This window comes from Xiphophorus maculatus, chromosome 8, assembly GCF_002775205.1.
Source record: "Xiphophorus maculatus strain JP 163 A chromosome 8, X_maculatus-5.0-male, whole genome shotgun sequence".
Lineage (NCBI taxonomy): Eukaryota > Metazoa > Chordata > Actinopteri > Cyprinodontiformes > Poeciliidae > Xiphophorus > Xiphophorus maculatus.
The window spans coordinates 18,574,260-18,599,838 of NC_036450.1; the positions used below are offsets into that span (position 1 = coordinate 18,574,260).

A 25,579-nucleotide genomic window follows, 5' to 3' on the forward strand; every position below is an offset into this window, starting at 1 on the left:
GCAGATTAATGACTGACATCTCTACACTCCTCTCAGCATTGCAAGGCACACACGGAGTTACCAGGACACGGCAGCCTGTGCTGCGATGGAGAGAGGAACAACTGCGGGGGAGATAATGCATTGTGTTGGTCTGGGAACAATATGTTAGCAGTGAGATTCGACGCAACTTTGTGTGGGCGTGCGCGTGTGTGTGCACGTGTGCCCTATTGTGTTGCTTATTTTGAAGCCGCGGTACGTTCAGCTAGAGCTTTCCAACCTCCACACCTTGGTGCAGCACAGCAGGTTAGAGTTAAGTAGGTGAACCAGGCCTTTGTTGAGACAAGCTTAGATTGATGCATGGGTGTGTGTGTGTGTGCGTGTGTGTGTGTGTGTATTCACATGTGTGGTCACACAGGGATGTGTATTCCAGCCTTGTGAGCCCTGAAAAATGACAAACAAGAAACTTATAAATCCCAGGATCACAAACTTCTGCCTTAAATGCACGCCTGAAACCTCTTTCCTGTCCAATTGCTTTTTTTTTTCTTTTTTTTTGCCAAGACAGAACATTTTGCTTTTTATCTATTTGTTTAAGTCAGGGAGAAAAAGTGACAGCAGTGCAAGCAGGCAAACAAACCGAAAGCGAGCGCTTTGCAAAGTTTTGAATTAAATTAGGATTTCATACCACCTCAGAGCCTTTGAGAAGCAGCTTATGTGTGTCATGAATTACTAAGTAGCAATATTTGGGGCTTCTCACTGCCATCAAACAGCTGAGGCTTAATTTCCTGAGATTTGCCCTGGAGTGTCCATGAAAGTGGGCTGTCTGAGCTGCAATCTGAGGAATGAAAAGCCTCTTTCGCTTAAATTATGTCAAGAAATCTTCCTGGAAATCATAATTAGACTTAAAATTATGAAGTATGATCAAACATACATTTATATTTCAATGGGTTGTACTTAAATGAGGACTAAAAAGGAGATATGATGGATGACTAATGTCTCCCAAACCATTCAAGTGTTTTAGAAAAGAATAATCTGAGCCTTTGCTCGTGTAAGCAGTTAGCTACAATGGAACAAGAGGTCATATTTGACTTTAAATAACACATCACTTGTTCTCATGTTCTTATACAACACTTTGTGTTGTTATCAGAATCTTTCATTAAATGACTTTGCTACCAACTAAAGACGAAGGTGCAAGAAAGTGAACAGGTGAAACCATGGGAACCCCTCAAGACTCTTTTCATCGGTTCATTCAATGCTTTCTGAGTATGATCTGATATTTACAACCAATGTATGGTGTAGAATTTGACATAGACATAACTGTCTGTTTTTCTTCCCTAAATTTAAGAATCGACAGAGCATATGGGGACGGAAATGTAATGCTCCATCAGTACCTCCAAATGGAGCAACATTAATCAAAAAGTAGATCAGGCTGCCAATAATTGAAACATTCAAAATTTGAGTATGAGTGAATCTTTGTCAGTGCATTTCCATGCCTTACTATATGGCATAATGTTATTGGATAATTGTCGTTTGAGGAAAACTTGAATCAGTTCTGTAGCTCTGGTGCACATCTGTGATTTATATGACAGCTTATATGACATAAAGCTGTTGACATGTTTAAAAAAAACCTGCAGCTGATAATGAAACAACAGTGTCAAATGTGTAATAGACCATTGCAATAACTTGACTTACCAAAAGCGCAAGTGAGATAAAAGTTGAAGATAAGAAAGTCAGCTTTATCTAATTTCTAATCTGATAAATTATTTTATTAAAGTAGGTTTTATTTATGACAAGAAAACTTTATGTTCCATGTTGTAAAATATGTGCACTGTGCAGGATAAAAGAAAGAAAAATACATGTTTAAAGACAAAAAACAAGACTTGATGTCCTCAAAAAAGTCTCCTACATTGCTTTAAGCAAAAACAAATGTTTGTGTAAAACACCAGCATATATGGCAGCTTAAAAGTTAACATACATGACAGCATGTAATCAAGTTCGCAGTGCAATTATTTGAATCAGTTTAGGTGAGCTTATGACAAGATGATGTGTTGTATCCTCTCAGAGTATATCAAGTTATTCAGCTATTGATTATTAGAAAGTGATATGTGTGTTTATCTGAAGCGTGCCGCTGTTCCTATCATGATATTTAGGACTTTGGTTTTGTATTTTGCTGCATTTTAGTATTTTAAATGTACTTATATTCTGCTCTTTGTTCCCTTTGTCTTCTGTCAGACATTTCTTCTTTCTCCTCAGTTCAAATTCACTTACTTGTGTTCGCTCATAGCTGCACTCACTTTCTAATCAGCCACCTGCTCCTTGTTTAATCAACTCTTCAACCTAAATACCTCTGTTAGTCAGCTCTTGGTAAGATCTTCCTTTTATTCCAAGATTCCTCCTTGTATCTTTAATTTGAACATCTGTTTTTAGTAAAGTTGCTTATTTTCACCTGCATTCCTCCTCTGCATTTTTATGCCAGTAAATGACAGTTCTGTTTAAACCTTGATTTTGGATTAAAATGATGTATATTCATACTGTTCATCTACGGTATTTATGAGTGGAGGCTGCTGATCATTGTGGCCTTCCAATTCTAAAAACTCTCTATACAGATTTGCTTAAATAAGTTAGTAGCATTTAACTTAGTTCAGAAGCCATTACACAAATTGCTGAAAAATATTTTTCATTAAAGTAGCTGTTTTTCAATGGTTAAAATAAAAATAAAAACATGATTTGTTTTAAAGCAGTAAACATTTTGGTTATTTTCACTTTTGTCATTAACTTTCATGTTTTCCTTGTTTGTTTGTTTTTTCTGAGTGAATGACCACACATCCACCAAGCAGCTGTGGTAAAATACTTTTATAGAGCATTAATCCATATCTGAAATAAAGCATCCAAGCAGCTCTGATACATACAGAACTCAATTCACCATTTTTATCAATTCACATATACTTTCTTTGTAAGTATGTGGGATTTTTTTTTGTATGCACATGTAGACACATGTAATATTTCATCAGTTACAGTATAATGAAAGTTTTAAATCGGGTCATAATAATTTTTTTTAAATGTCACTTGATATAAAAGCTGGTGTGCTGACCCTCATTAGTCCATAAAAGAAAAATATCAGTCTCTTTCTCCCCTTCCCCATAAATTCTACTAATTTAATCTTTAATAAATATGCTCTCTTATCTGCTGTATTGCCCCTTTCTCCCCATACCTGGATAGTATATATTCTCTTTATGTCTCCTAATAGCTTCCTGACAATGAGTTATATGGCAGACTAAACTTTTGCATTTCCTTGAGTTCAGCATTTTTTCCCATCCTGCACCTGGATCAAATTTGTAAGTGCTGAAGATGCATTAAAAAAACAACATGTGCAGTCTAGTGAAATCATTTCCATCATGTCTAACAGAAACAGATTAAAAACTGTTTCTCCCTCATAGTGATTTGTTTGCATCTTAATCCTCCTGGTAGTTTCACAGTTTTTTAACCCCTCCCCAAATTTTTTATTTATTTATTTTTTGTAAAGAAGCGTGTGCAGTGCATTACAGTAACAAAATGTCTTTTTTTTTTTTTTTTTTCCCCCATCCCCTGACGCTCAGAGGAACCAAAAGCACTTCTTCCGGTTCTTCTTGGTGGAGGCAGGGGGTCGCATTAGTTGTGGAGAGTCTTGCTGTTGAGGTGTTGTGGCCTGGGAGGTGGGAGTCTGTGGTGAGCCCTCTGGAGGGTCACCCACCTTCCAAGTTCGTACCACCTGCCCTTCTTGCAGACGGAAATCGTGCTCCACACTGAAAAGAGGATTTTAAAACAAAGAGTTAAATATCAGCATTTCTCTCTGTTGGTCACATGAAGCAGATAGAAAAAAAATAACAAAAACATTAAAATAATCTTCTAAAAACTTCCCCAGGATCAATTATACCTTAGAATTACAATTTTATATGGAAATGTGTTTCAAAAAATGCATACAGACAATGAAAAAAATTACATTGTTACTCAATGTCGCATATTTAGAAAACACTTATCCAAGAAAATTAAAATCCCTCTCTGAGTCTCTCCCTTTGGGGTTGAAGCACTTTTCTATGCTTCCAATTTGTGTGAAAATATCTCTCTTCAAAAATAACTTACAGTACTGTAGAAGCATGTGTTATAGTTATTATTACAGCAATAGTTTATTATACACTATATTTCTCATGGGTTTTTGTGTTCAATCTCTCTAAAGGATTCATAGCTTGGTGCAGATTTTTTAATATATCTCATTTTTTGTCCTTGCGAACATTTCTCCAAGTCTTGTTTCTGTTTTGTATAGCTCTTTGAAATGAACCTGTGCTTGAAAAACAACACTTAAGTAATTCTGAGTGGTGCTGAGTCATGATGCACAATGGAAAGTTTTTGTATTAGTGAGGTTCACCTTGATCAGGAAACTACTTCTGAAGAAGAGTTGGGAAGAGTAAAATCTTTCAGGTTGCCTTTCGGTGTACATACAATACACATCCATTGGCACCAGAGGTAAAGATGTGTACAAATTCGAAAACAAATCCTTTTATCGAAGTAACAATCTGTCATTGAAAAAAAAAGTGAAAATATAACCTTAACTTTAAGTGCATTTATTCAGTGTGTAAAAAGAAACCAGGTTTAATTTTTAATTAAAAATAATAATAAAATTTAAAGGCACCATTGCCACAATTAGTGGGACCCCCTATTGTCACCAATCCCCTTTTTGGATAGTTCTTAGTCATCTCATGCAACATTTCACAAGGCTGTAGAGAACAGAAGGATCTTTGACCATTTCTCCTAGTTGAACCGTTCTTGATCCTTACCACCTCTTCTAAATTAGTGGATGAGACTGACATGGCCATGACAGGTTTTATGTTTAAGCCATTTCTGTGTAGATTTGGCCGCATATTTCGGATTAATATTCTAACAATGTAATAACTCCTCATTTCCATTTCTTTTAAAATTAAAACATTCTTGGTTTCTCTGGATTGATATTTAAAATCTCATGTAGTTACAAACATGCTATGCCGTGATCTAACAGGTTTCTAGAGCTAAGAGAAATAGTCAAACAGTATCCCACCTAGCAGTATAAACCTTTTTGTTGTAAACAAGAATCTAGTGATCTTTTGGAATAATGAATGAAGTTGGTGACACATCTCGACGGGGGACAACAAGCTAATGTAGCGCCCTATCAATAACTTACTCGCTGTTGACGATAAAGCAACAGCGATAAACATCAATCTCAAACTCCAGGGGCTCTTTGTCTGTGTGTCTAGGTGAGGTGGTTTTAGTTACTGAAAAGCTAAAACTTTTCAATCTCATTTGACTAAGTTAGAATATCGGTACCTACCATCATAACTTTAGATTTGTAATGGTAAGGCAGAAATAACTTTCCACCTGACTTTGTGAGCCCAAAGTCCCAATCTATAGGATAGCTCACCAACACTAATCTTTGTTTTATTTTTCTGTAATTTTTTTTTTTAACCAGAAAAATATTTTTTTATGGACACTGTGATGTCAAAATGCCACACTTTTGCATTTCTCTAAAATAAGAGATTTTTTTTCTCTCTACTTTGCCAGTTAACAGTTTTTGGTGGCTAGAAAAATGTGGATCATCCTCCAGTCATGTTTGACCAAGTTTCACTTTTAAAAAACACCTTAATAATTTTTCAAATTTGAAATATTAACAGGTTTTAGACAGTGGCCTCATCCTCGTAGTTATTTTCTGATTTATGAAAATCAACAAAATCTCTTCCAATGTAGAACTGTGCATGAAGTGAATATGAGTGTCTGGTCTGACTATGTTGTCTACTGTGTTGCTCATGCATGGCATGTCAAATCACCTTGTAACTCACAGAAACAAGCATTTCTTCATGTGTGATTTTACAATGTTAAAAATGAAATGTGAGTCTTTTCATACATCTAGTCAAAACAAACAAAATATCATGAAATAATAATGAAATCTATAAAATGTATTAATGACAATGCATGCAAGTTTCCCAAGATTGCATACTCTGCAAGTTTTTTCTTCACAGGCACAAAAAAAACATCACGTAAAGAGAGACCGTTGTGACATTCAGAAGTGTCTGGCACAATTTCACCTACTTTCAAGGTGTAAGGAGTGGGACACCTTGGATGTCTACTTGAAACAAAAGCCTTTTTTGAAAATCTAATTGAATCCGGATTCACCCCACCTCTAACCCTGCTTGCAAAATTCAGAAGACATGCTGGGTATCCTGAGGAAACCCGTTCGCTCTTTAAAATTGGGTGATGAGTCCCGCCCGTAGCTATGGTTGGGACACAACTCCAAATTGCTTTGATGTAAAGAGCAGATACTCGTTTAGAGAAAGGGAGCAGAAATTAGGTTATTTTAATGTTTTCCAAGTCATGCGGGGCTGAAAACAAAAGTAAAAAGAACATAGCCCATAACCAAACATCTTCTCAAAGAGGAGTAACAAAAGCTTATAAAAAAAAAACCTGAAGTGCATAGAAAAACCTTTGGGATCAACCAATAACCATTGGGTAAACGTCTTATATTTAATGCATTCTGCCCCAATCCTAGTTTGTTAAAGTGCATTTCATATTTTCCTTATATTTCCTCAGTTCTGTGAGGGTTTTTTTAGAAATAAAGCACAAAAATGTGTCTACATGAAGCAGTTCCTAACTGATGTAAAGCTGACTGTTCAGCCGTATATCTTTCAATTGTAAGATAAACTGATATGTTTTAAAACCATATTGGTTTAAAAAGGAACCAAAACAATTTCCACTGCTGGTTCAAAAAAAGATTGAACTCATTTTTGCCCAGAATCACATCTATTTATACTAAGAATCTGGAATTGCAAATAGATGAGTGAGGTTACTGCTTTAAAACCTTTTTCGACATCAAGTTCTCAGAAGGGTTGAAATCTGGACTCTTCAATACATGAATGAAAATGAAGTGTATTACACTCCCAGCAGTCTTCATTTACAGTTTAGGGCTGATCATTTCTGCGTAAAACACATTTATATTGGTCAAATCTTGGAAAATACAAAAGGAAGACATTGATTTCTGAATAATTTAGAGCGTTTTAAAACCTTGCTTTTTTTTCCACAACTGCATTTCTATTTCGTAACACTTTTTGAAACTTATGTCTGCTTGAAAAACAACACAAATAATTGTGAGTGGAGCCGAGTCATGATGGACAATGGAGAGTTCTCATATTAGAAAAGTTCACCTTGATCAAGAAGCCTATTCTGAAGAAGATGTGGGAAAGAGCATGGAGTCATGTCATAGCTTAGATGCATGTGTGTTGCTTTTTCCGTATGTTCCTTATAACGTGTGTGTGTGTTTGTGTGTATTGGAATATAATTCCAAGTTTTTCTCATTTTTTTCCGATGAAGGAAATGTATGTGTTTATACTGAAGTGCACCAAATGTTGTTTGTTAGAAAGTTTGCTGCTTTTCAATAGATACAGTGGCATTTGTCACTATCCCAGTTTATTTGCTTAATTTACTGTTTGGTCCTTTTAAAAGAAAACACACTTTCTTTACGTCTCTTTTTTAAATTAAATAATTGAGGTCACAAGAGCAGTCAACTTTATTTTAATTTTTTAGGAAATGGATTTTTGCCGAACCTAAAGGGAAACAATCATTCTTTGTCTAGTCTGAAAAGTTTGAGATCCATTGTTTTAGGAAAAAAATCTTTTTTCAATCTTGATCTGAGGTTAAATATTGATCTTTTAATTGGATTGTTTTAGGATTTTAAAGCTGTCTAATCTAGTTTTTTTGTTCTTCTGGCTAGTGATTACTACATTACGTTACCTCTATTTTTTTTGTTCTGCATCAGGCAATTAGTGAGTATTTAACTCATTATTGATAGTTGCATGTTTGCTTGACAAAGACAAATTTTGCAATCCATTCAATACTGAGTTGCATCACTTTTCAAAGGGTGAGATGGATACTCAAGTGGGGAAAACCAGTGAAAGACACTGATGAATCCACATCTGGTACCTTCTACAGTCCACAATGAAGACTTTGAAGAAGAAAATCAAGTGCAGAGAGGCTGAATATCATCGACTAGTTCCAACAGCAGAGATTCTGGGGTTGCAGTCGACGCAGACACCAAAAGAACAAGTCAGCAAGGTGCACTGATAGTCACGTGGCACCATAGCTTTGGGGCTTCACTGACAAAATGAGATGTGAGCTCTGATGCGCTGCCTTGGAAGCCATCAGTAAAAGGTAAGCAATAATAAACGAATGCATTTGCAACACAGGAAGAGGAAAATATCAGCTTGCTGACTTAGTTTTGCCAGCAGTTACATGTTTAGTAAGCATTCCCCCTATTAATGGATTCTTCTTTCCTCTTTTCCTTTTTTATTCACTTTTCTTCCCTGCTATTTTTGCTTATTATGCAGTGGCCTAGTTAGCTGGTGTTTCTCATCACAGCGCAGATGCTGGAAATAAAGAGGACTCCCTCGGCAACGATACAAGGGAAGAAATGTTGCAGAGGAAGCAACGAGGACGGAGCTCAGCAGTAGGAACTGAAGTTTTTAAAGCAAGAACAATGAGGACGTTCACATTCACATCCATCTCGCTCCACAACTCCCACACCCGCAGTCACTCAACCACTTTACTACGGATGCCCACTGCTACTCTAATGCGCAGCAAACCTAATGAAACCTCGAACTTCACAGAGCGGCACGATACGAGCAGAGTGGATGTGGACAAAGTAAACAGTGGGAAAGTGTGTGGGTTCAAAGAGCAGTGGAGAGGATTTCTTCCCTTTGCAATATTTACAGCAGGTGAGGGGAGTGGGGGGCGGGGAGGAGAGACGTTCAGCTAAACTCCAGTCTGGCAGTCAGGACTCCTTCACAGTGGAAAAAATAAAAAATCCTCCAAAGCTGTGTCAAACGAGGGAACAGTGTGTGGGAAAACAAGTCATGGAAGTTATCTGTGGGGTTGTGCTGCAATGAAATAACCCAAATAAATAAAATATACCATTCTGTCATCTTCACTGCCACTCTATTTGTGCCTCTACACACCCCGGCTCCCTGAAGATCTCCTCTGTGACTCGTCCCCAGCCTCTACTGTGTTCTCTCTTTGTGAAAATGAATAGCCTCGGACCATGGTAATGTGTGATCAAGGCACAGGGGCTCCGCGGGGGTCTGGGGGTGGGGGGGTGCTTCCTACCCTCAGCCAGAACTATCTACTCACTGAGTTCACAAACTGTGGCAGGCAGGAAGCTGTGAACCTTACATAGGTCTCCCCACTGCTCCTCTTTAGAGCGCTGCTCACATCTCTGATTCTTTTGCTCCGGGCTTTCCACAAACTCAAGTCCTGCCTGCGGGCAAGTTAGCTGTGCAAATCATGCAACCTGGTATTTTAGATGCAGACGTACCATGATCCAAAACATAAACAACATTCATCCAAAGGGCATATAACAGTAATGTTTAACAGTAATGTTTAACATTAATGAACGAAACAAAGGAATTTTTTAAATGAATTTCTTTTTCAGTATATATATATAGATATATCTATATATATATAGATATATCTATATATATATACTGGAATATACTTTTTTCTTTCTTTTTTAAGAATTAAACATTTAATGGGACGTCTTAATACTTTCACATGACTAGAGATTGCTCAGCCAAAATGTAAATAATTTATATTTGAGATTAACTTAGATAGATCATGAGAATGAATGGTTTATGAGTCTTAATCTCTCTCTTTAACAGCTTAGTGTTGCTGCACATTCAAGATCTTTGGCAAACAGAATATGTCACCAGCTTTTAGCTCCTGATTGCTTAGACCGACCTTTCATCAGTGTTTGGTAATACTCAACACTGTTATGTAAGCTAGCTTCTTATTTTTCGTTTGTAAAGCTAGCTCAAATGGGAGGATTATGCAAGATTCAAGGTAAAGAACACAGAAAAAAAATGCAACATTACATGTGAATCTCAGAATCCATCTTTTTTTAGTTGAAAGAAACTTCCTTTTAAATGCTCTAGAGGTTGCATAACCCTGAATAAATTAAAAATATTTTTTTTTTTATGGATATATTATCAGGAGTTATATGTTTGTTTTTTTGTTTTTTTAAAACATGTAACTTATATTTGGATTTTGGCATTTAGGCACACCAGCTGGAACAGATGAACATAAGTAGTTGGAATAAATCTGATCAAACATAATCAATACCAAACATTATACTTTAAAGTGCTTCATTGGACTTGAGCTAATTAACTTTTCCAAGGCACCTTCTCTCTAATATTCATAAATATGCCACTTGAGCTTTAATATTATCTCATTATTCTGGCTGTTTCTCAGTCCTTAAAAAAACTGTGTGGGAGATTTAGCCATAAAATTTAGCCATAAAACTTTCAGAGTTAGTTTGTTTTTTTCTTTCTTCACTTCTCTGGTCATTACATCTTTACTCAATCATTAACATGGAAGCAAATTCACCCACATCCTGGATCATTTGTGACTTCCTGTGTGCTGGTATATTTCTCTTCACAAACCTAATAATAATCTCATTTATTCTCATGCCCTTGCTCCTTCGTCTATCAACTCCTCTGCTATTCTGCAATTCCTGGGGATGTGCACACCTCCAACCAAGCTGTCAATTTGGCAAACTATTTTTCAATATATTTTTTTACAAGCCTCAATGAATTAAAACCAGCTTTTAGAGAAGTTGTGCACAGAGACTCTCTGAGCGAAATACATGAAATGTGATGGTAATGATTGTGGTTGCAACAACAGTTTTGTCAATTCATTGTTTTTCATGGTTTGTAAAATGATAAGTTGTAATTAGAAGTTTTACTAATTGGTAATTGGGATAGAAAAAGTTCAATCTTTGCATTATCCCTCAGTCACTTTCCTAAACTCAAGTAAATGCTACTAATTCATCAAATGTATTAAGAGGTTGTTTGGCTGAAAACATGTAGACTCCATACATGAATATTGGTCACGCAAGGACTTGCTCTATTGTTTCTGTGCTCTGACACAAATCTGCATTTGAGTATAAAAATTAAAGTGAGTCCAAAGTCAACCCTCATTAGCTGAAGTTTGTTGCTATTCAAGTCAATGGCATGCTACCTTTTTCCTATCGAGTGTCCTTACCTTGTTCATTTTAGTCTATCCTTGGAGATTTAAAACACAAGCCTCGATCTGGTTGCAGTTGTTCAGTTTGGGAGACAGTGACCTTGCCCAGGAGCTTTACAGCGGCACATCTCAACAGGGGCTTGAATCAGCAGATTTGTGGCTATGCCACACTATGAAATTCAAGGTTGTTTGTTTATTGTCATTCAGTTAATTAAAGGTAAACAAACAAGCGAGAGAATTAGCTTCACCATTTGAGATGAACAACTTTACGTTAGCGGTTGAATTTGTATCGGCGAAGCTGCTGCTTGTGTTGGTTTGTCACTGTGCAGCCGGCAGAAAATATACGATACCTGCAGCACACTGCACTTTGTGTAAATTAGGATGTTAGAAAAAGTCAGAATGGATTTGGGCTACTGTTTGACTAGATGAAAATGATATTTTAAAACTGTATTTCAGACACAGTAACCGGGCAGGGCCTCATCTCTTTTTCATACTTCCATCCATAAAACATTCATTCAGCGGCACCAGCAGGAGATCATCATTTCTCCTCCGTCTCTCATTCTATGAAGAGAGAGTTTCAGCTGAAACATAGTAGGGCAGAGGCAATCAACATGAAATATCTTTCCAATTTTCTCTTCCACCATATAGGCTGAACATCCTTGGGGAAAAAAGAGCTTTGCATCTCCTCAGAAGAGCTTTCAGTCTCTGTTAGGATCCGTGACTGTAGATCATGACATGTTTTTACTCTCTGAAATTCCATACCCTGCTTACATCCTAACACTCAAATTATTTGTTCCCTCCTCATACTTTTGCATTAGAAAACTAGCCACAAAAAACAAAGTTGAAGCATTAGGGTTTAATAATGAGTTATTCGCCAGTGATGGAGTCTCCTTGAGCAAGATGCAAGAGTCAGACTGCTTCTAATTCGCTTATCAGATTGTACTGACTTAAAGAATGCATTGGATAAAATGAGGAAATGTATTCTACTGGAGCAAATCGTCACCAAACAGGCTGAGATTCTCTCTAACTGATGTCCTTTCCCTGGCCTTATTTTTCCACATTTAATCTCTTTGCTGATCTGCTGCAATTTAAAATCACAACGTTCCAAGGTGGAATTGTCTTTGGCGTTGCATGTAAACTTATTTTATTAAATTTTTTTTTTCAGGCAAACCTTGTAGAAAGATTCCCGCATAATCATATCCTAACATATTCCAAAATCATCTCTCTAAAAGTTTGGAAGGCATCCTTACCACATCCCCAATCCACAACAACTTGCTTCTTTCAATCCAAAGCAACTCTGAATCTACCAGTTTTTGTTTTTGGTTTGAGGCACTCAGTTTCTCCCAGGATACCTTTTTATTTTCTAAAAGGTCATGCGTGTTTCTGCTTTGCTCTATTAAAGGCTAACACAGATAAAGACAAAAAGGAATTTCAGAAAGGCTAATTGAAAGAAAAATAATTAACTTGACATGCATGTTTCTGACCGATAGAGAAAGTTGGGAGTGTGAATGGTGAGGCCGTGGTGCAATACTTATTTCCTTCATACTCTCCCAACTCTCTTTCTTGTTTCTGCGGATGAGCTGCTTCCTGACAGGCAGCGAGTAAGATGATAAAAATCATTTCTGACATGAGGTCAGTAATCCCCAGTTCTCCAAACGGAGGCATCTTCTGTTTACTGCTCTTCTACCTCTATATCACCCACCATATGTCTACTGACCCAGCTGTCACACTTCTGAAATTTACCTGCATTTATCCAAATGACAACAAGTCTACATGGGGCTGTAAGCTCAACCTCAAGGTAAATTTACTGCAGGTATATTTGCTGGAGACTTTTGGGACAGTAGTAACTCTCTATAGGAACGCATTTACTACGAACTCCTTCATGTCCAGCAGCAGCCAAGCCACCAAATTTAGCGTCCAGGGTAAAGTCTTTAAATGTGAAGTGAGAGTGTAACATCAACTCTAAACTCAAACAAAGGATTTGCTTCTGATTGCAACAGAGAAAGCGTGGCCTACCACAAGAGCTTTTAATTTAGACATTGTAAAATGCAGTGATTAAATCATTCGTACATCCATTATGGTCTCGTTTGGAACAGCAACGCAGCAAGACTGAAAGACACTGCCGCGTATTTAAAGGAGAGCTTTATCTATGCAGAAAAAAAGCATAGAAGGCAGGAAAAATCATTGATGACCTCCAACATGCAGGATTCAAATGTTCATGGCAGTTTCCAATATGACAGGAATATAACTTTTTTAACATGTTAAAAAGTGTCAATAATCTACAAAAGCAACTGGAATGATATTTTCACCAGGTGTCTGTAACATCCCCAGAAATCTGCATGTGCAGAGATACCAAAACTAATAGGTCCATAAATTAGGACATGCTAAATACAGTGGAACAATAAAGAGAAGAGGAAAATAATCATAAGGGTTCTCTAAAATTTATGAACTACTCACAGGAAGAGAAAGAGGTGGAATTAGCAAGTGCTATTGTTTCAAAGTAAATAAATGTGTTCAGCCATGCCATGTGTGCATGGTCACCACAAAGGACTTTACTGCAGAAGAAGAAGAAGCCAGGTGAAACTTGTTTAAAGTTTCCTCTGAAACATTTGGGCCAGCCAATGAATTGGTAGTTATTGAATAAAACAATATCAGGCAGGCTTTAGCATTTAAACACCGAATTTAAATCACAGGAATAGCCTGCTGAGGACTGACTTCATCCGATTATCCACTGGATCCTGACTGAAGATGGACGGACGAACGGACGCACGGATGTAATGAAATACATCTCGTGATGACAGCCTCAAGAAGCTAATATAAACTTTCGTTAATTAAGTTGTTATCCTGAAGAATTACATCACATCTAAAGATCATGAGATAATTAAAGCAGCATCTCAAACATGACACCCAGTCAGCATAACAAAGTTTTGTTGAAACACCATCAATCCCTGTGTACCCACCGAGTTATCAGATGAGTTTTCATCGAGCTCAAAGGGCCGTAATTTATCAAGCTCAAAGGGCCCAGAAAGAAATCTAATTAAACATCTGAAGATAGAGGACTTCACAAACATGATAGTGGACTCCGGCAAGTAGCACCAGAGATGGATTTCCATGATAGACTGAGAACAGCTTGGCTGGAAGACACCGTGGAGCTGAGGTTGATTTCATTACATTTCTTCTCATCCGTACGAGTAAATGACGCAAACCGCTGTTTGCTTAAAAAGACGAGACGAAGGACCTGAAAGGTTTGAGATCAAAGAAAATCCCCCGCTTTGTAAATAAGCAGGCCAAGAAAGGAATGCTAAGGAAGCCGAGCATAAGGACTGAGGAAGAAAAGGCAGATGTAGGCCTGCAGCTTACAGCCCATTCAGAGTACCTGCACTGGCTGGAGAACCGACCTGCTCCTGCATTTCAGCGCTCAGTCTCTTGTGTCATCTGGAGAGCTCACATGACGAAAAAAAGGAAACGGGTGGAGGAGGGGTGTACAAAGTGCATAAATGAGACAAGATTGCATACTCTGAACAAGAAGCCAGGGGGGAGCCTCGCAGTCGTGAGCATCCAGGGTTTGTTGAAAGGGATAAAAAAAGCCTGTTTGCTATGAATTCCCTTTCATGACTTGTTTACTTTAGGAGGTGGCTGAGCTCACATGCTGCTATTGTCTAAATGCCTTTGTCGGGGGTTGCTGTGTGCATCTGATTATCTAATGTGGCGTTTTAGTAGAAACAGTAGCTGAGACAGATATGCAAGGACAATGTCACGCTCTTGTAAGAGTTACCATGAACTTGTTCAAATATTTTTCTCATTTTCTTTGGATGTGCCTGCATGTGCATCACCTGTCAGAATCATGGTCTGCTCACATTCTGGCTTACTTTCAATCCCGACTGCCTCAGATAAAGGCAACTAGTGACACTTGAGATTTAGAGAACAAATTTCAGTTCAGTCTAGTCTTGTTTGCCATAAAAGTGCAACAAATTTATTGATGGAACCTGACTTTATGCCGTGTTTTGACTGTTGATTCTATGTTGCATTGTGTTTCTGTGTTTGATATGATGTAAAGCACTTTGAAATGCTTTGCTGCTGAAATATGCTATACAAATAAAATTTGATTGATTGATTGATTGATTGATTGATTGATTGATTGATTGATTGATTGATTGATTGATTGATTGATTGATTGAACAAACCTGCAAGAAAGAAAACTGAATCTGGAAGACTGAAAACTATTCTAGTGAAAAACCCATTGAATGGTCGGTGTGACTTGACAAAAAACTATACAAATTTAATTTATTTACCACTTCAGTCTTTAATTAATAATGATGAGGGGGAAAAAATAAGTTATTTAAATATAAAGTGACTTTTTAATGCAACATAAACTATTGATTTATTGGTTTTTAAATGCCACTTGAAACATAAAGTGCTGACTTCCATCTGTGATTTATTAGCGAATACTTTGAGAAGGGGCGCTTTAACAGTAAATCTTTTCCATGTCCACAGTTTGCAGACACAGCACTGTTTCTGGACTGCTGAGCAGGAAACTTCGAACCAGGATGGTTAATCAAGCCTTCTTTTGTGTGTGAAGAATCCCAGCACAAGTAATTTTGTTACAGTTGTGTTTGGTGTAAATCTCAAAACTACCACACGGTATTTTCAGTGCAGGAGAAAAAAAAAAAGCGTGGATTTCTGTTGACTTTTAATGAGAAAAACATTTACTTTTGAGCTCCCCTGGGGCTGCTGCAACCCAAATTTAGCTCAGCATATGTGTCGAGGTGTGCTTCCCCAGTCTGTCCCAACATTCTAGCCAGGATTTTCCCTCGGCAACCGCCCACGATCGATATTCACCCAGAGCTCAGCAAGCGGGCAAAACAAAAGAACTGCACACCTTCCCTGTTTATTGCAAAAGTTGATTCACTGTATATTGTTTTTTTTTTTTTTTAGAATATTGTGATGTCGAAGCAAAGGAGCAGCAAGTCAGTTGAAGTGAATTAGAAAAAAAAAAGCAAAAGGTGCTGGCTGGCTGCACACAGCGAGGTATTGAGTGACGGCTGCTGGAGCGGAAGGCTCTGACGGATGAGTGGCTGTTGAGGAGATGTGACAGAAAGAGGTGTGACGGCATGATGGCAGTTTGCCACCTGAAAAAAAAACAACAGCTACAAGATAGCATCAATCATTCCCATTTCCTTCTAGGACCACTGATGAGGATAGACTAACACACTGGGGCTCTCCTCACTGTTTTCTGTGAATGAGTATGTGTGGCTTGGTTTCACCTCTTCCAGCTTTTTCAGATGCCACAAAGTTAAAGGGCTACTGTGAGTTAGGTTACCAGGGAGCCACTGCATAGGTATGGAAGGAGTGAGGGTTTTAGGAGCCTGATTTCAAGTCTGTTACATGCAATATTTACTCTAGATATTATGATGCATCTTATGAAAATCCCGCAAAACTATAAACAAGCTGCAACAACAAAGCTGACCTTTTTAAACCCACAAGAGACGGAATTTTGAGACGCACTGATAATATATGAGCGTCAGGAGCAAATATATATTATAGGGTAAAATTAGAGATCCGCGTTATGATGCTTTATATAAGCAACTAGCAAAGCTCTGGAGATGATAAAGACTTCATAATACCATGAAAATATTTCTTTAAACAACCCACACCTGGCTTTCTTAAGGCCTGGGAACTCATAATGTCCAGCTGCTGAACTGGACAATTTGCAATGATAGTCCACAACAATCCAAATTTCTGCTTTGAGTTTTATCTTATATATTCACCACAGCATCACCATACTGACTTAGTAGCAGAACCACTGCTTTGCAGCTTGTACTAAGTATTTTAGGCCCCAACATTACAAATATGTCCAGTTAGATGTTGCTGTAGTACTTATTAAAAACAAAAAACACAACTGTCTCCTATAGTGGATCCACATACTGACTGTTTCCGGTAGGTCATCTTAAAATCATCCTCATGTAATGGCCATATTCCTAGGTCTCTGTCTCCAAGGGCAACACATTCTGTGTATCCCCACTCGATCAGCAACTTAACAACTAGCAAGGCAGCTTCTCCTTTATAATGCAGTGTTTTTTAATCGCCTGTACATCATCAACAAGGATTCTGATCTCTAGAACAATTCAAAACATTTGATAGTTGTGCATGCATCTAAAATAAACTTACTATAGTCTAAACTAAAAGCAGTGCCAAAATATATATTCTACTCTAAGATTTTTAAAATTAATGAAATAAAAAACTGTATTTTAACTTTGTACTGGTTAATGATTCCAAAGTCGGAGAAAAAAACAAGCTGGTTTCAGATTTGGATAAAACTACTAAGCAAAATCCCAACTCAAATATAGCGTTGTAACTCTCAACACCTAAACTTTTACGTTGTTTACCCAGACCAATGAAAGGGCTACTACAGTTTAAGTAACATTCACCCATTTTCCAGGACAGGCAATCTGTAAGAAATGTAAAGTTCTGTGTTTTGCCCAAAGACACTTCAACACGAGGCAGGAAGTGACTTTCCAAACAACAACTTCATGCCTTCATGAAATGCTGGTGCATTTCTTTGAAAACAATTTCATTTCACTGTAAAATAAAATGGGACGAAGAAGTATGCACTTTTACTGCTACTTAGTCGACAGAAGCACTACTCAAATGTTTCAGCAATAACATTACTTAATTTTATTCCATGCTATGCAGAAAATCAATCTCTAATGAATACTTATTTAATACTGATACACTTATTGATGAGGATTCTTCAGGTTGGTTGAAAACAATATACTATGAGTTACTTTCTGATCAATTTGGCTCAAGTTTATTCAGCCACTCATTGAGTGTGTACATTAAATTGAACATTAATCTCCCCATAATTAAGTACATCAAAATCAATATGACATATTCTGCCCTGATGCAGTACAGTCCAGAATTTTACACCCCTTTATCTTACTGCACAGACACTATTAAACTACGGCACATCAAAGCACCATATGCTCTATTGTATTAGAGCACAATATGTGCTCTAATACAGGACAAAATAAGAAACAATGCAACACAAGCTATGTTGGGTTATACTAGAACAGTAGTTCCCAAAGATTTCCTGGGCCCCCCTATGGATTACAATAAAATCCCCCCCAAAAAAGAAAAAAAAAAATCAACTGGGCACACACATCGCTCCACCAGACATAAACCTATATACATATTTTGTTTTCAAACTCCACTGAAGTTTATTTCACACTTCAGGTTGCAACAAAACAAACTACAAACCATGTTCGCAGTGAAACACTTTTGTGTAACAGTTTTTTTTTTTATTCATCCATACCGCTGCCTGTGCCCCCCCTGCAATGGTACTGTGCCTCCCCTAGGGAGCGCACCCCACACTTTGGGAACCACTGTACTAGAAGAAGATATGCAAGGCAGTAAAAAGGATTTCAAAAGTAGATTCTTTCTAGAAACCTACTCTGTATTGATTTCGTTTTACTTCCCGGAAATTCAAAAGTGTTAATAACTGGCCTGGGACGCATTACTTACTGATGCATTATTCCTTAATAAATTCAGGAGCCCTCAGTTTTTGGACCTCTATTGCAGAGTAAGGCAGCAGACGCTATTAGTAAGTTGAAAAGAAATCTCAGGTTCGGATTCAGCATTTAATATCCCATTTATTGATCGCCTCTGATAATGACAGAGGCTCAGCGCCAAGCAGGAGGAGATTGAGAGTGGCTGCATGGTGAATGAGCTTCGGGGATCTAATTTAGCCGTGAATGTGATTCGAGTGTGATTAGTATTTATATGACACATCATCCACATTAGGCACTGCTTTCCTGTTCCACATGCCACTCTTGATCTTCCTCTCCCCTCCCTGTTCAGAAGACAAGGCACAACGGTGATAGGAACCATCTGGCTCTCCGCTGCTGGCACGAGTTCGGCTCAGTGATTATTGCCAAACAGCATGAACAAGGGTTTTCACTCTCCCTCGCTCCTTGGTGTGTCTCCCTCTTCTTCTGTTTCACACCCAGCACTATTTCTCTCGTCGCCTAAGCAAAAACAAACTCACGTGTCGATGAACACAAATTTGTGGGGACGTACAATAATTTGGTGGTTACCCATCTCCGCTAAAGCATCTTGTTTTTAATGTATGAACGGCCTAGGCTGTTTTCTTCCTTGCAGTTACTGAGTCAGGAAAAGTACGACCCGAATAATCCTCTTTAGTTCTTCTTTCTTATTTTCTTGCCATTGAAATCTATTGCTGCTGCTGGCTGATCCTTTCCTCTCTGTAGTTTCATATGAATAGGAGTGATGCCTACAATGTACTTTCTGCTCTTCCCCTGCGAGACGCCTGTTGCTCCACGGCTCAGCCCTGTAGTAAAGATGGATTACTCCACAAGAATTGCGTGCCCTGCCCTTTATGTATTTCTCACACACCAGTTCTCCATTATCAGCTTCATCCGCAGGGGGAAGCAAGGAGAGGGGAGAAACGTGCATGCACAGACACATGGGTGCACGCATGGAAGCTGCAACACTCGAATCCACACAGGTCTGAAAGCTTTGACAGGGTTGTTAACAGAGGGTCGGAGTCACGAATCTGACAAATCTTTTTTTTTTTTTCCAGGGAGGCATAGATCTCTTGAATCCAGCTAAAGTGAAAACACAATGGCAATTATTTTTCTTTGTCTGTCTTGTCGTTAGTCTGTATTTAACTCCATCCTTCTCTGCTAATATGTGGATAAAGAAAAAAACAAAACTGCATATCGATTTGTCAGCTAAGGACAACCTTGGTTAGAAAGCATTTATGAAAAACATTTTGAAATCCAGGCAGTAAAGAAAAAAAAATGTCTGACAGAAAAAAACTAAAGGGACTTGACCTCAGATTTCAGTAGATTTATTAAATCGTAACTGAGTTGTTTTTTTGCTGCTACCAGCATCAAAGATGCACACTGGAATACATTAAACATTTAGCACAATAATTTGGTAGCAATTTAAAACTAAGTGGTGAGCAGAAAGCAGTGGGATAGCTGTTTCTAGACAGCTATTTAACAATTAAATAATGCAATGTAATTAATTTAGAAATCTAGGTGTGGTAACCATATTGAAATGCCTGCCAAAAAATAATTAAAGAGGAAAACTCAAAGACAAAATAAGAAAAATGAAAGGAGGAAGAAAAACTATTCTCTTGAACTATTGCAATGGTTGCGTAACATTTTGGAACAGGTAACCTGCCTGGCAATTATAAAATGGCCTATTTAGTGCAGTATTTTTGGAAGAAAACTGGTAAAATGATACAATGGGGGGGAAAATATACTATTGGACTTGTAAATGGGTCTCTCATGGGGTTTTCCACATGAATTTCACACCAAATATTGGAACCAAGCAAAGTATTCCACATAAACAAGCAAATAAGTTCATATGTGTAATGAATAAGCTGACAGAGAAATAGGACTGGTCAAGCTTGATAAAATCTATATTTTTAAGAAAAGCCTTTGTTGCTAATGCCGGCTTCAAGACATTTCTTGTGTGAAGAAATTTGACTCATGTAATGCTCAGGCCCACTGGGCCATTTTTCAAGGTGCTGAGAGTCACTTCATTGTACTGTAATATCCAGCTAATTCCATAGATTTTCAATTGCATTTAAGTTGGGTGATTGACTGGGTCGTGGTAGCAATTTAACGTTCGATCTCAGACATTTTCTGGGGCTCTGTGCTTGCTATCATGTAAGTTATGAAAAGTCCTGCCTTGTTTCCTCTGCAATAGATGAGGACAATGTTGAGAAATGTTCTTTGAGATTTCTCCATTCATGTTTCCTTCAGCCATGAGGCCTGTCAGTGCTGTGTCTTGAAAGACAGTACTTGCACAGTGCCGGTCCTCTTTGAAATTTGGTACGTGCAATGAAACACACCGAAGAGATTACTTTTGGTCCCAACCCAGATATATGCTAGGTTGTATCTTCCTAGCATTTCGTTGGCTTGTCCAATAATTCTGAAACAAACCTTAAGCAAGGTTTAACATGCCTTTTCTTCTACAGTGGAGTGTTGTGTAGTGAATAGCTATAGATCCCATGGTGGGTGATGCTAGTAGTTTTTTGCAGATCTTTGTGAGCGCTCTTTGGCTTTTGGACAACACTTCTGAATATTCCTCTGTGACAAATATTGTGACTAGCTACTGGATGTCACCACGTCACAATAACCTGATTTTCTTTTCACTTTTGAATTACGGGGCCCAACGAGGCTCGCTGGAATGTTCAAATGTTTGCAAATATTCCTGTAACCACAGCTATCTGTGTTGCAGCAACTTGTTTGCAAAGGTCTTGAGAGAGACATTTTCTTTTATGCAATATGAGATGCTTCTTGTGCAATAGCTTGGTAATGAGAAACCTTTTCATACACCATTAATGAGTACTAAAGCAGCTGACAATAATTACTGATGGGTACAAGGCTTGCTTTATACATGTTGGGAGATTTTAAGTGGTTTGTCTTAATTTATTTGTAAGAATTAATTTACCTACTTATGATGTTAATTTTCTCTCAAAAGGCTCATTAGGAATATATTTACTTAGAAAAAACATTGAAGTCTTCAATCCTTATTTTTCTGTAGTAAATATTATTATTTAAAAGTCATAATGCTAAACTGAATGTAGCTTGCAGAGGTCAATTATTAGTCCTGGCAGAGGTCAAAACTAATAATTATTATATAATAGTACTGAGACATTACTACTGTTCAAAGGTGATGTTTTGGAAATGTGATATTTGTTAATTTGACCAGTCACAGGTCTGTGATTATACATTAAGGCTGCAAAGAAAAGACCCTGCTGAATTTATAAATAATAAAACAGATTACTAACCAAACATGCTTCTTTGTATTAAGAAGTCTAAAAATAATCCGAGAATACAAGTATGTAGGTACACCACAGGTAAAATTAGACACTTCAACAATTTTCTCAGTTAAAATGTTGGACTACAATTCACCCCAGATGTCAGCAACAACCTAAGTAATGTACGCATACAGAAATAAGAAATTAAATTTATTTACAAATGAAGCTATATTTAAAAATTCTAAATGACATGGAGAAAACACTGAACACATGAGGAAAACGGCGTGCAAAAGACACGGAAAGCCAAGAAACCAGCTGAAATATGTCACTATTTAGAAATAATTTCTGGTGCTATCTACAAATTAATATTGGTTAGTTTGGTATTAACTAATGATCTATTTAAAGGTTTCTAATTAGAAAAGTATTGCACACAGTAGCAGGTGCAATACTACTGTGGATTGGTAAAAGCAAAGAGACCTTCACTAAGAAGTGTTGCTAAACATATTAACATCAATTGACACCCAAAGTTACAATAATACTGCAACTTACTCCAAAAACCTTAAGCTAAAAGTCCCTCTTACAGCATATGATGGAGGGAGGCTTCTTGTCAGCACAGGATGAATGAGTAGAGAAATAGAACAGGAAATTCTCGATAAAGATCCAAAGATGAAACAAAGTGAAGACAATAGTCTGAAACACACAGCCAAGGAGACTCTTAATTGGTTTCAGAGAAGGCACATGAAACTGCCAAAACAGCCCAGTTCATCCCTTGAATAAAACCCATGAAAATATGTGCAAAGGACTAGAGATCTGAGTGCACAGTAAAAAAAAAAAAGGAAAATCTTTAAGATTTAACAACCATTTGTAGAAGGTGTACCTAAGCAGTGCATGTGCCAAATTTCTCCATATAGGATACATTTTGACATTGTCACAACAAAAGGTATGCTTCTTCACAAAGTATTTAGGAGGTTTATTTGAAAGTGTTCAAATATTTATTCCTTGTCGATCCATTTTTACCCACATTTGAATAAAACATGACCCTATATCTCACTTTGAATGAAATGACTGACTCATATTGTCATTCTGCCGATTCTTATACAATCAGAAATTATAATATAAAAGAGGAGTAACAATTTTGTGACTCCATTTAATAGTTGTTCCATACTGTTGTCTAAAATTAACATACTGCCAAAACCTTGAAACACTAATACCTCCACCATACGTAATTTCCCTGTTTCATAATATCTGAATGGTTTTAGTGTATTAAAGTATTGTGTTTCACCAGGTAGCAAAAAAAGCTTTTTTAACATGGCTATAGACTCTTCTGAACAAAATCAACACAATTCCGAACAAGATCATAAACTGATTCAGCATGCTTGCGATTTTTATGCAACAGAGTCATGGCAAAATGAGGTAGAAGTGAATAAAACATTAAGACAGACATTAAAAATATCTAAAAGTTACATTGTTCCGGTGGTTTCCATTGCTAAAAGCAGAGAGGAGCTGCACAGCTAATGTCACTCCACTGTATCTCAATTTTTGTTTCTGCAAAACTGCCACTGCCGCACACAAAACTAAGTTTTCTAAATGTCCACTTTACAGCTTTTTACAGCAGTTTTATGTGAACTCATAAAAACTTGAAGTGTACAATTGTTTCAGTCCAGATGGACACAATGTGCATAACCCAGCATGGCCTTTAAATTACTGCTCAGTCGAAGCAATGATTTGCCAACACCAAAACAAAAGAGACACACACACTTCCTACATTTGTCAGACATTGTGTGTATGTTAAGGCCTTTTTTATATTCCTAGGTACAATGTTTAATCATTCTGCCAATATATCATCAGGTTACTAAGCAGCAATGGCTGAAATACCGAGATAAATCGCGAAGAGAAACACGTACATTTGACAGTTTTTAACTAAGCTTCATGAGATTTAGAATTACGTTCAGAGGAGTTTTGTGGTTTTGTGGTCCAATTAAAAATACATGAAATACAACAGACTAACCCAACTCAAAACTAACCACAAATCAACACATCCATATTCAGATGTTAGAATAATTGCTTAAAATCTTGTCTAACCTAATCACTGCTTATATCATTGCAAATCATACATATTAAATTCATGCAATGTTAACATAAAGCCATAACACAATTTCAGAAATTATGAAAGGATGGTTTTGAAAGGTGCACAAAGTCACAGCTGGTTTTTGGTCTTGGATTGTAAATGTTCATGAACTTGAGAGGATGCAGGCAAGGGGATTTTTTCCAATGCATTGCTGAGCATGCACAACGGTTTTAACACGGCTCAGCTATCTGTGGGGAGTGCAATCAGAGGGAATCTAAAATAGGTGAGGGTTTGTGTTTCTTCCTCAGTCCCTCTTCATATAAAAGTACTAAGCTTGGAATTCTCCTTGACAACGGATAGAGTGCATTTTGAATTTAAATTGGACTAGAGCTTGGAGAGCACACACTTCTTAATCTCCCAGCACCCAGTGTGTGCACAATTTGGGGGGGTGCCTATGTGTTAAAGCTAGGTATTTAACAAAGTAGTCACATCTGTTTGCAATAAGCATAATAATAATGTGTTTCTTTATTTTATGCTCTTTCTTTTTTATGTATGGAGAACATCAATCTCCAAACAAGCGAGAAAGAATGGGTTTCCTTGTTAGATGAAACTTACAAATACTTTTTGCACTTTTTTGCCCACTACAAAAGCGGGCAAAAAAAGGGAAAATTTTCTGTTTTTTTTAAGGAGCAAATAGAAAGCACTGTACTTGTGATTTCAGACACTGAATGCAGAAATAGAGCTGCCATATTCTAAGAGGTCTTTTTGTAAATCACTTCCACTCTTTTACACAAACACTTAAGCGCTGTCACTGAAAAAATGCTACATTATTTTCACAATGCCATGCCCATTTTATGCCTTTGCTTCTCACATACTGATGCACTCTTTCCCTTTCATTTTTAAGAACTGTGTATAAGAGTCCATTTGATATTCTCTTCAGCTGGGTTCTCTTTCTTCTCTTATGATAATGCATGAGAATTGTCAATGTTTAATGAAAGACTGGAGGCTAGATACCGGCTGAAGAAATATCCTCACTATGGAACACGAGAGGTTCAATCTATAATTTTCTTACAAATTATAGATGAAAAATTTCAGAGAGCTCAAATAAATGTGCTCACAGTGAGGCCTAATTTATTTTTTGAGCGATTTCTGCTCATTTGAATACTAGCTGTCAAGAGTAAACAGCAGAGAAACATACTGGGTGAAGAAAGGCAACCAGAACCGTGAGCGACTGCCAAAGCAAACTTTTCCCGCTCACCTCCACATTCACCCCTCTTTTCCTGCTGCTTCCATACGCAGCCTAAAGCTGCTAGTTTGCACCATTTCTCCTCATCCCCATTTAGGCATGAAATGTATTTCTATTCACAGCAGTGAAAAAAGAGAGAAGAGGAGGGAGAGCAAAGGAAGTGACACAAGCAATCTAATGGAAAAACCGCCTCTGTCTGATGTCTGTAAAATTGCATATTCCTCTGGATAAAAACCAGGACAACAAGAAGCTGTCTGTGGCTACGGGACAGTCTTAGAACCATGTGGGGAATACTTGAATTAGACTTCTGTGCACTTATGGGCCATGTGAGAAAAGAGGAATCAGAACTGGTGAACCCTGAGTTGAAGGATGTGTCATTACTTGCCTTAAATAACAACAAAAATAACAAAGTCTTATTTAAAGG

At 37.5% G+C, this 25,579-nt stretch overlaps 1 protein-coding gene across 5 annotated transcripts in view; it reads right to left on the reverse strand.

Moving 5' to 3' along the window:
• Positions 1-2,814: 2,814 nt before the first annotated feature.
• LOC102223543 (nascent polypeptide-associated complex subunit alpha, muscle-specific form-like) overlaps positions 2,815-25,579 on the reverse strand; it is a 58,219-nt gene continuing 35,454 nt past the window's right edge. For all 5 annotated transcript variants that reach the window (XR_002753164.1, XM_023338504.1, XM_023338505.1 and 2 more), the window contains exon 4: positions 2,815-3,758. Coding sequence is in view for 4 of the 5 variants with exons in the window: in XM_023338504.1 (XP_023194272.1) it covers positions 3,569-3,758 (190 nt within the window). In the remaining variant the exon portion in view is untranslated. The remainder of the gene's footprint in view (positions 3,759-25,579) is intronic.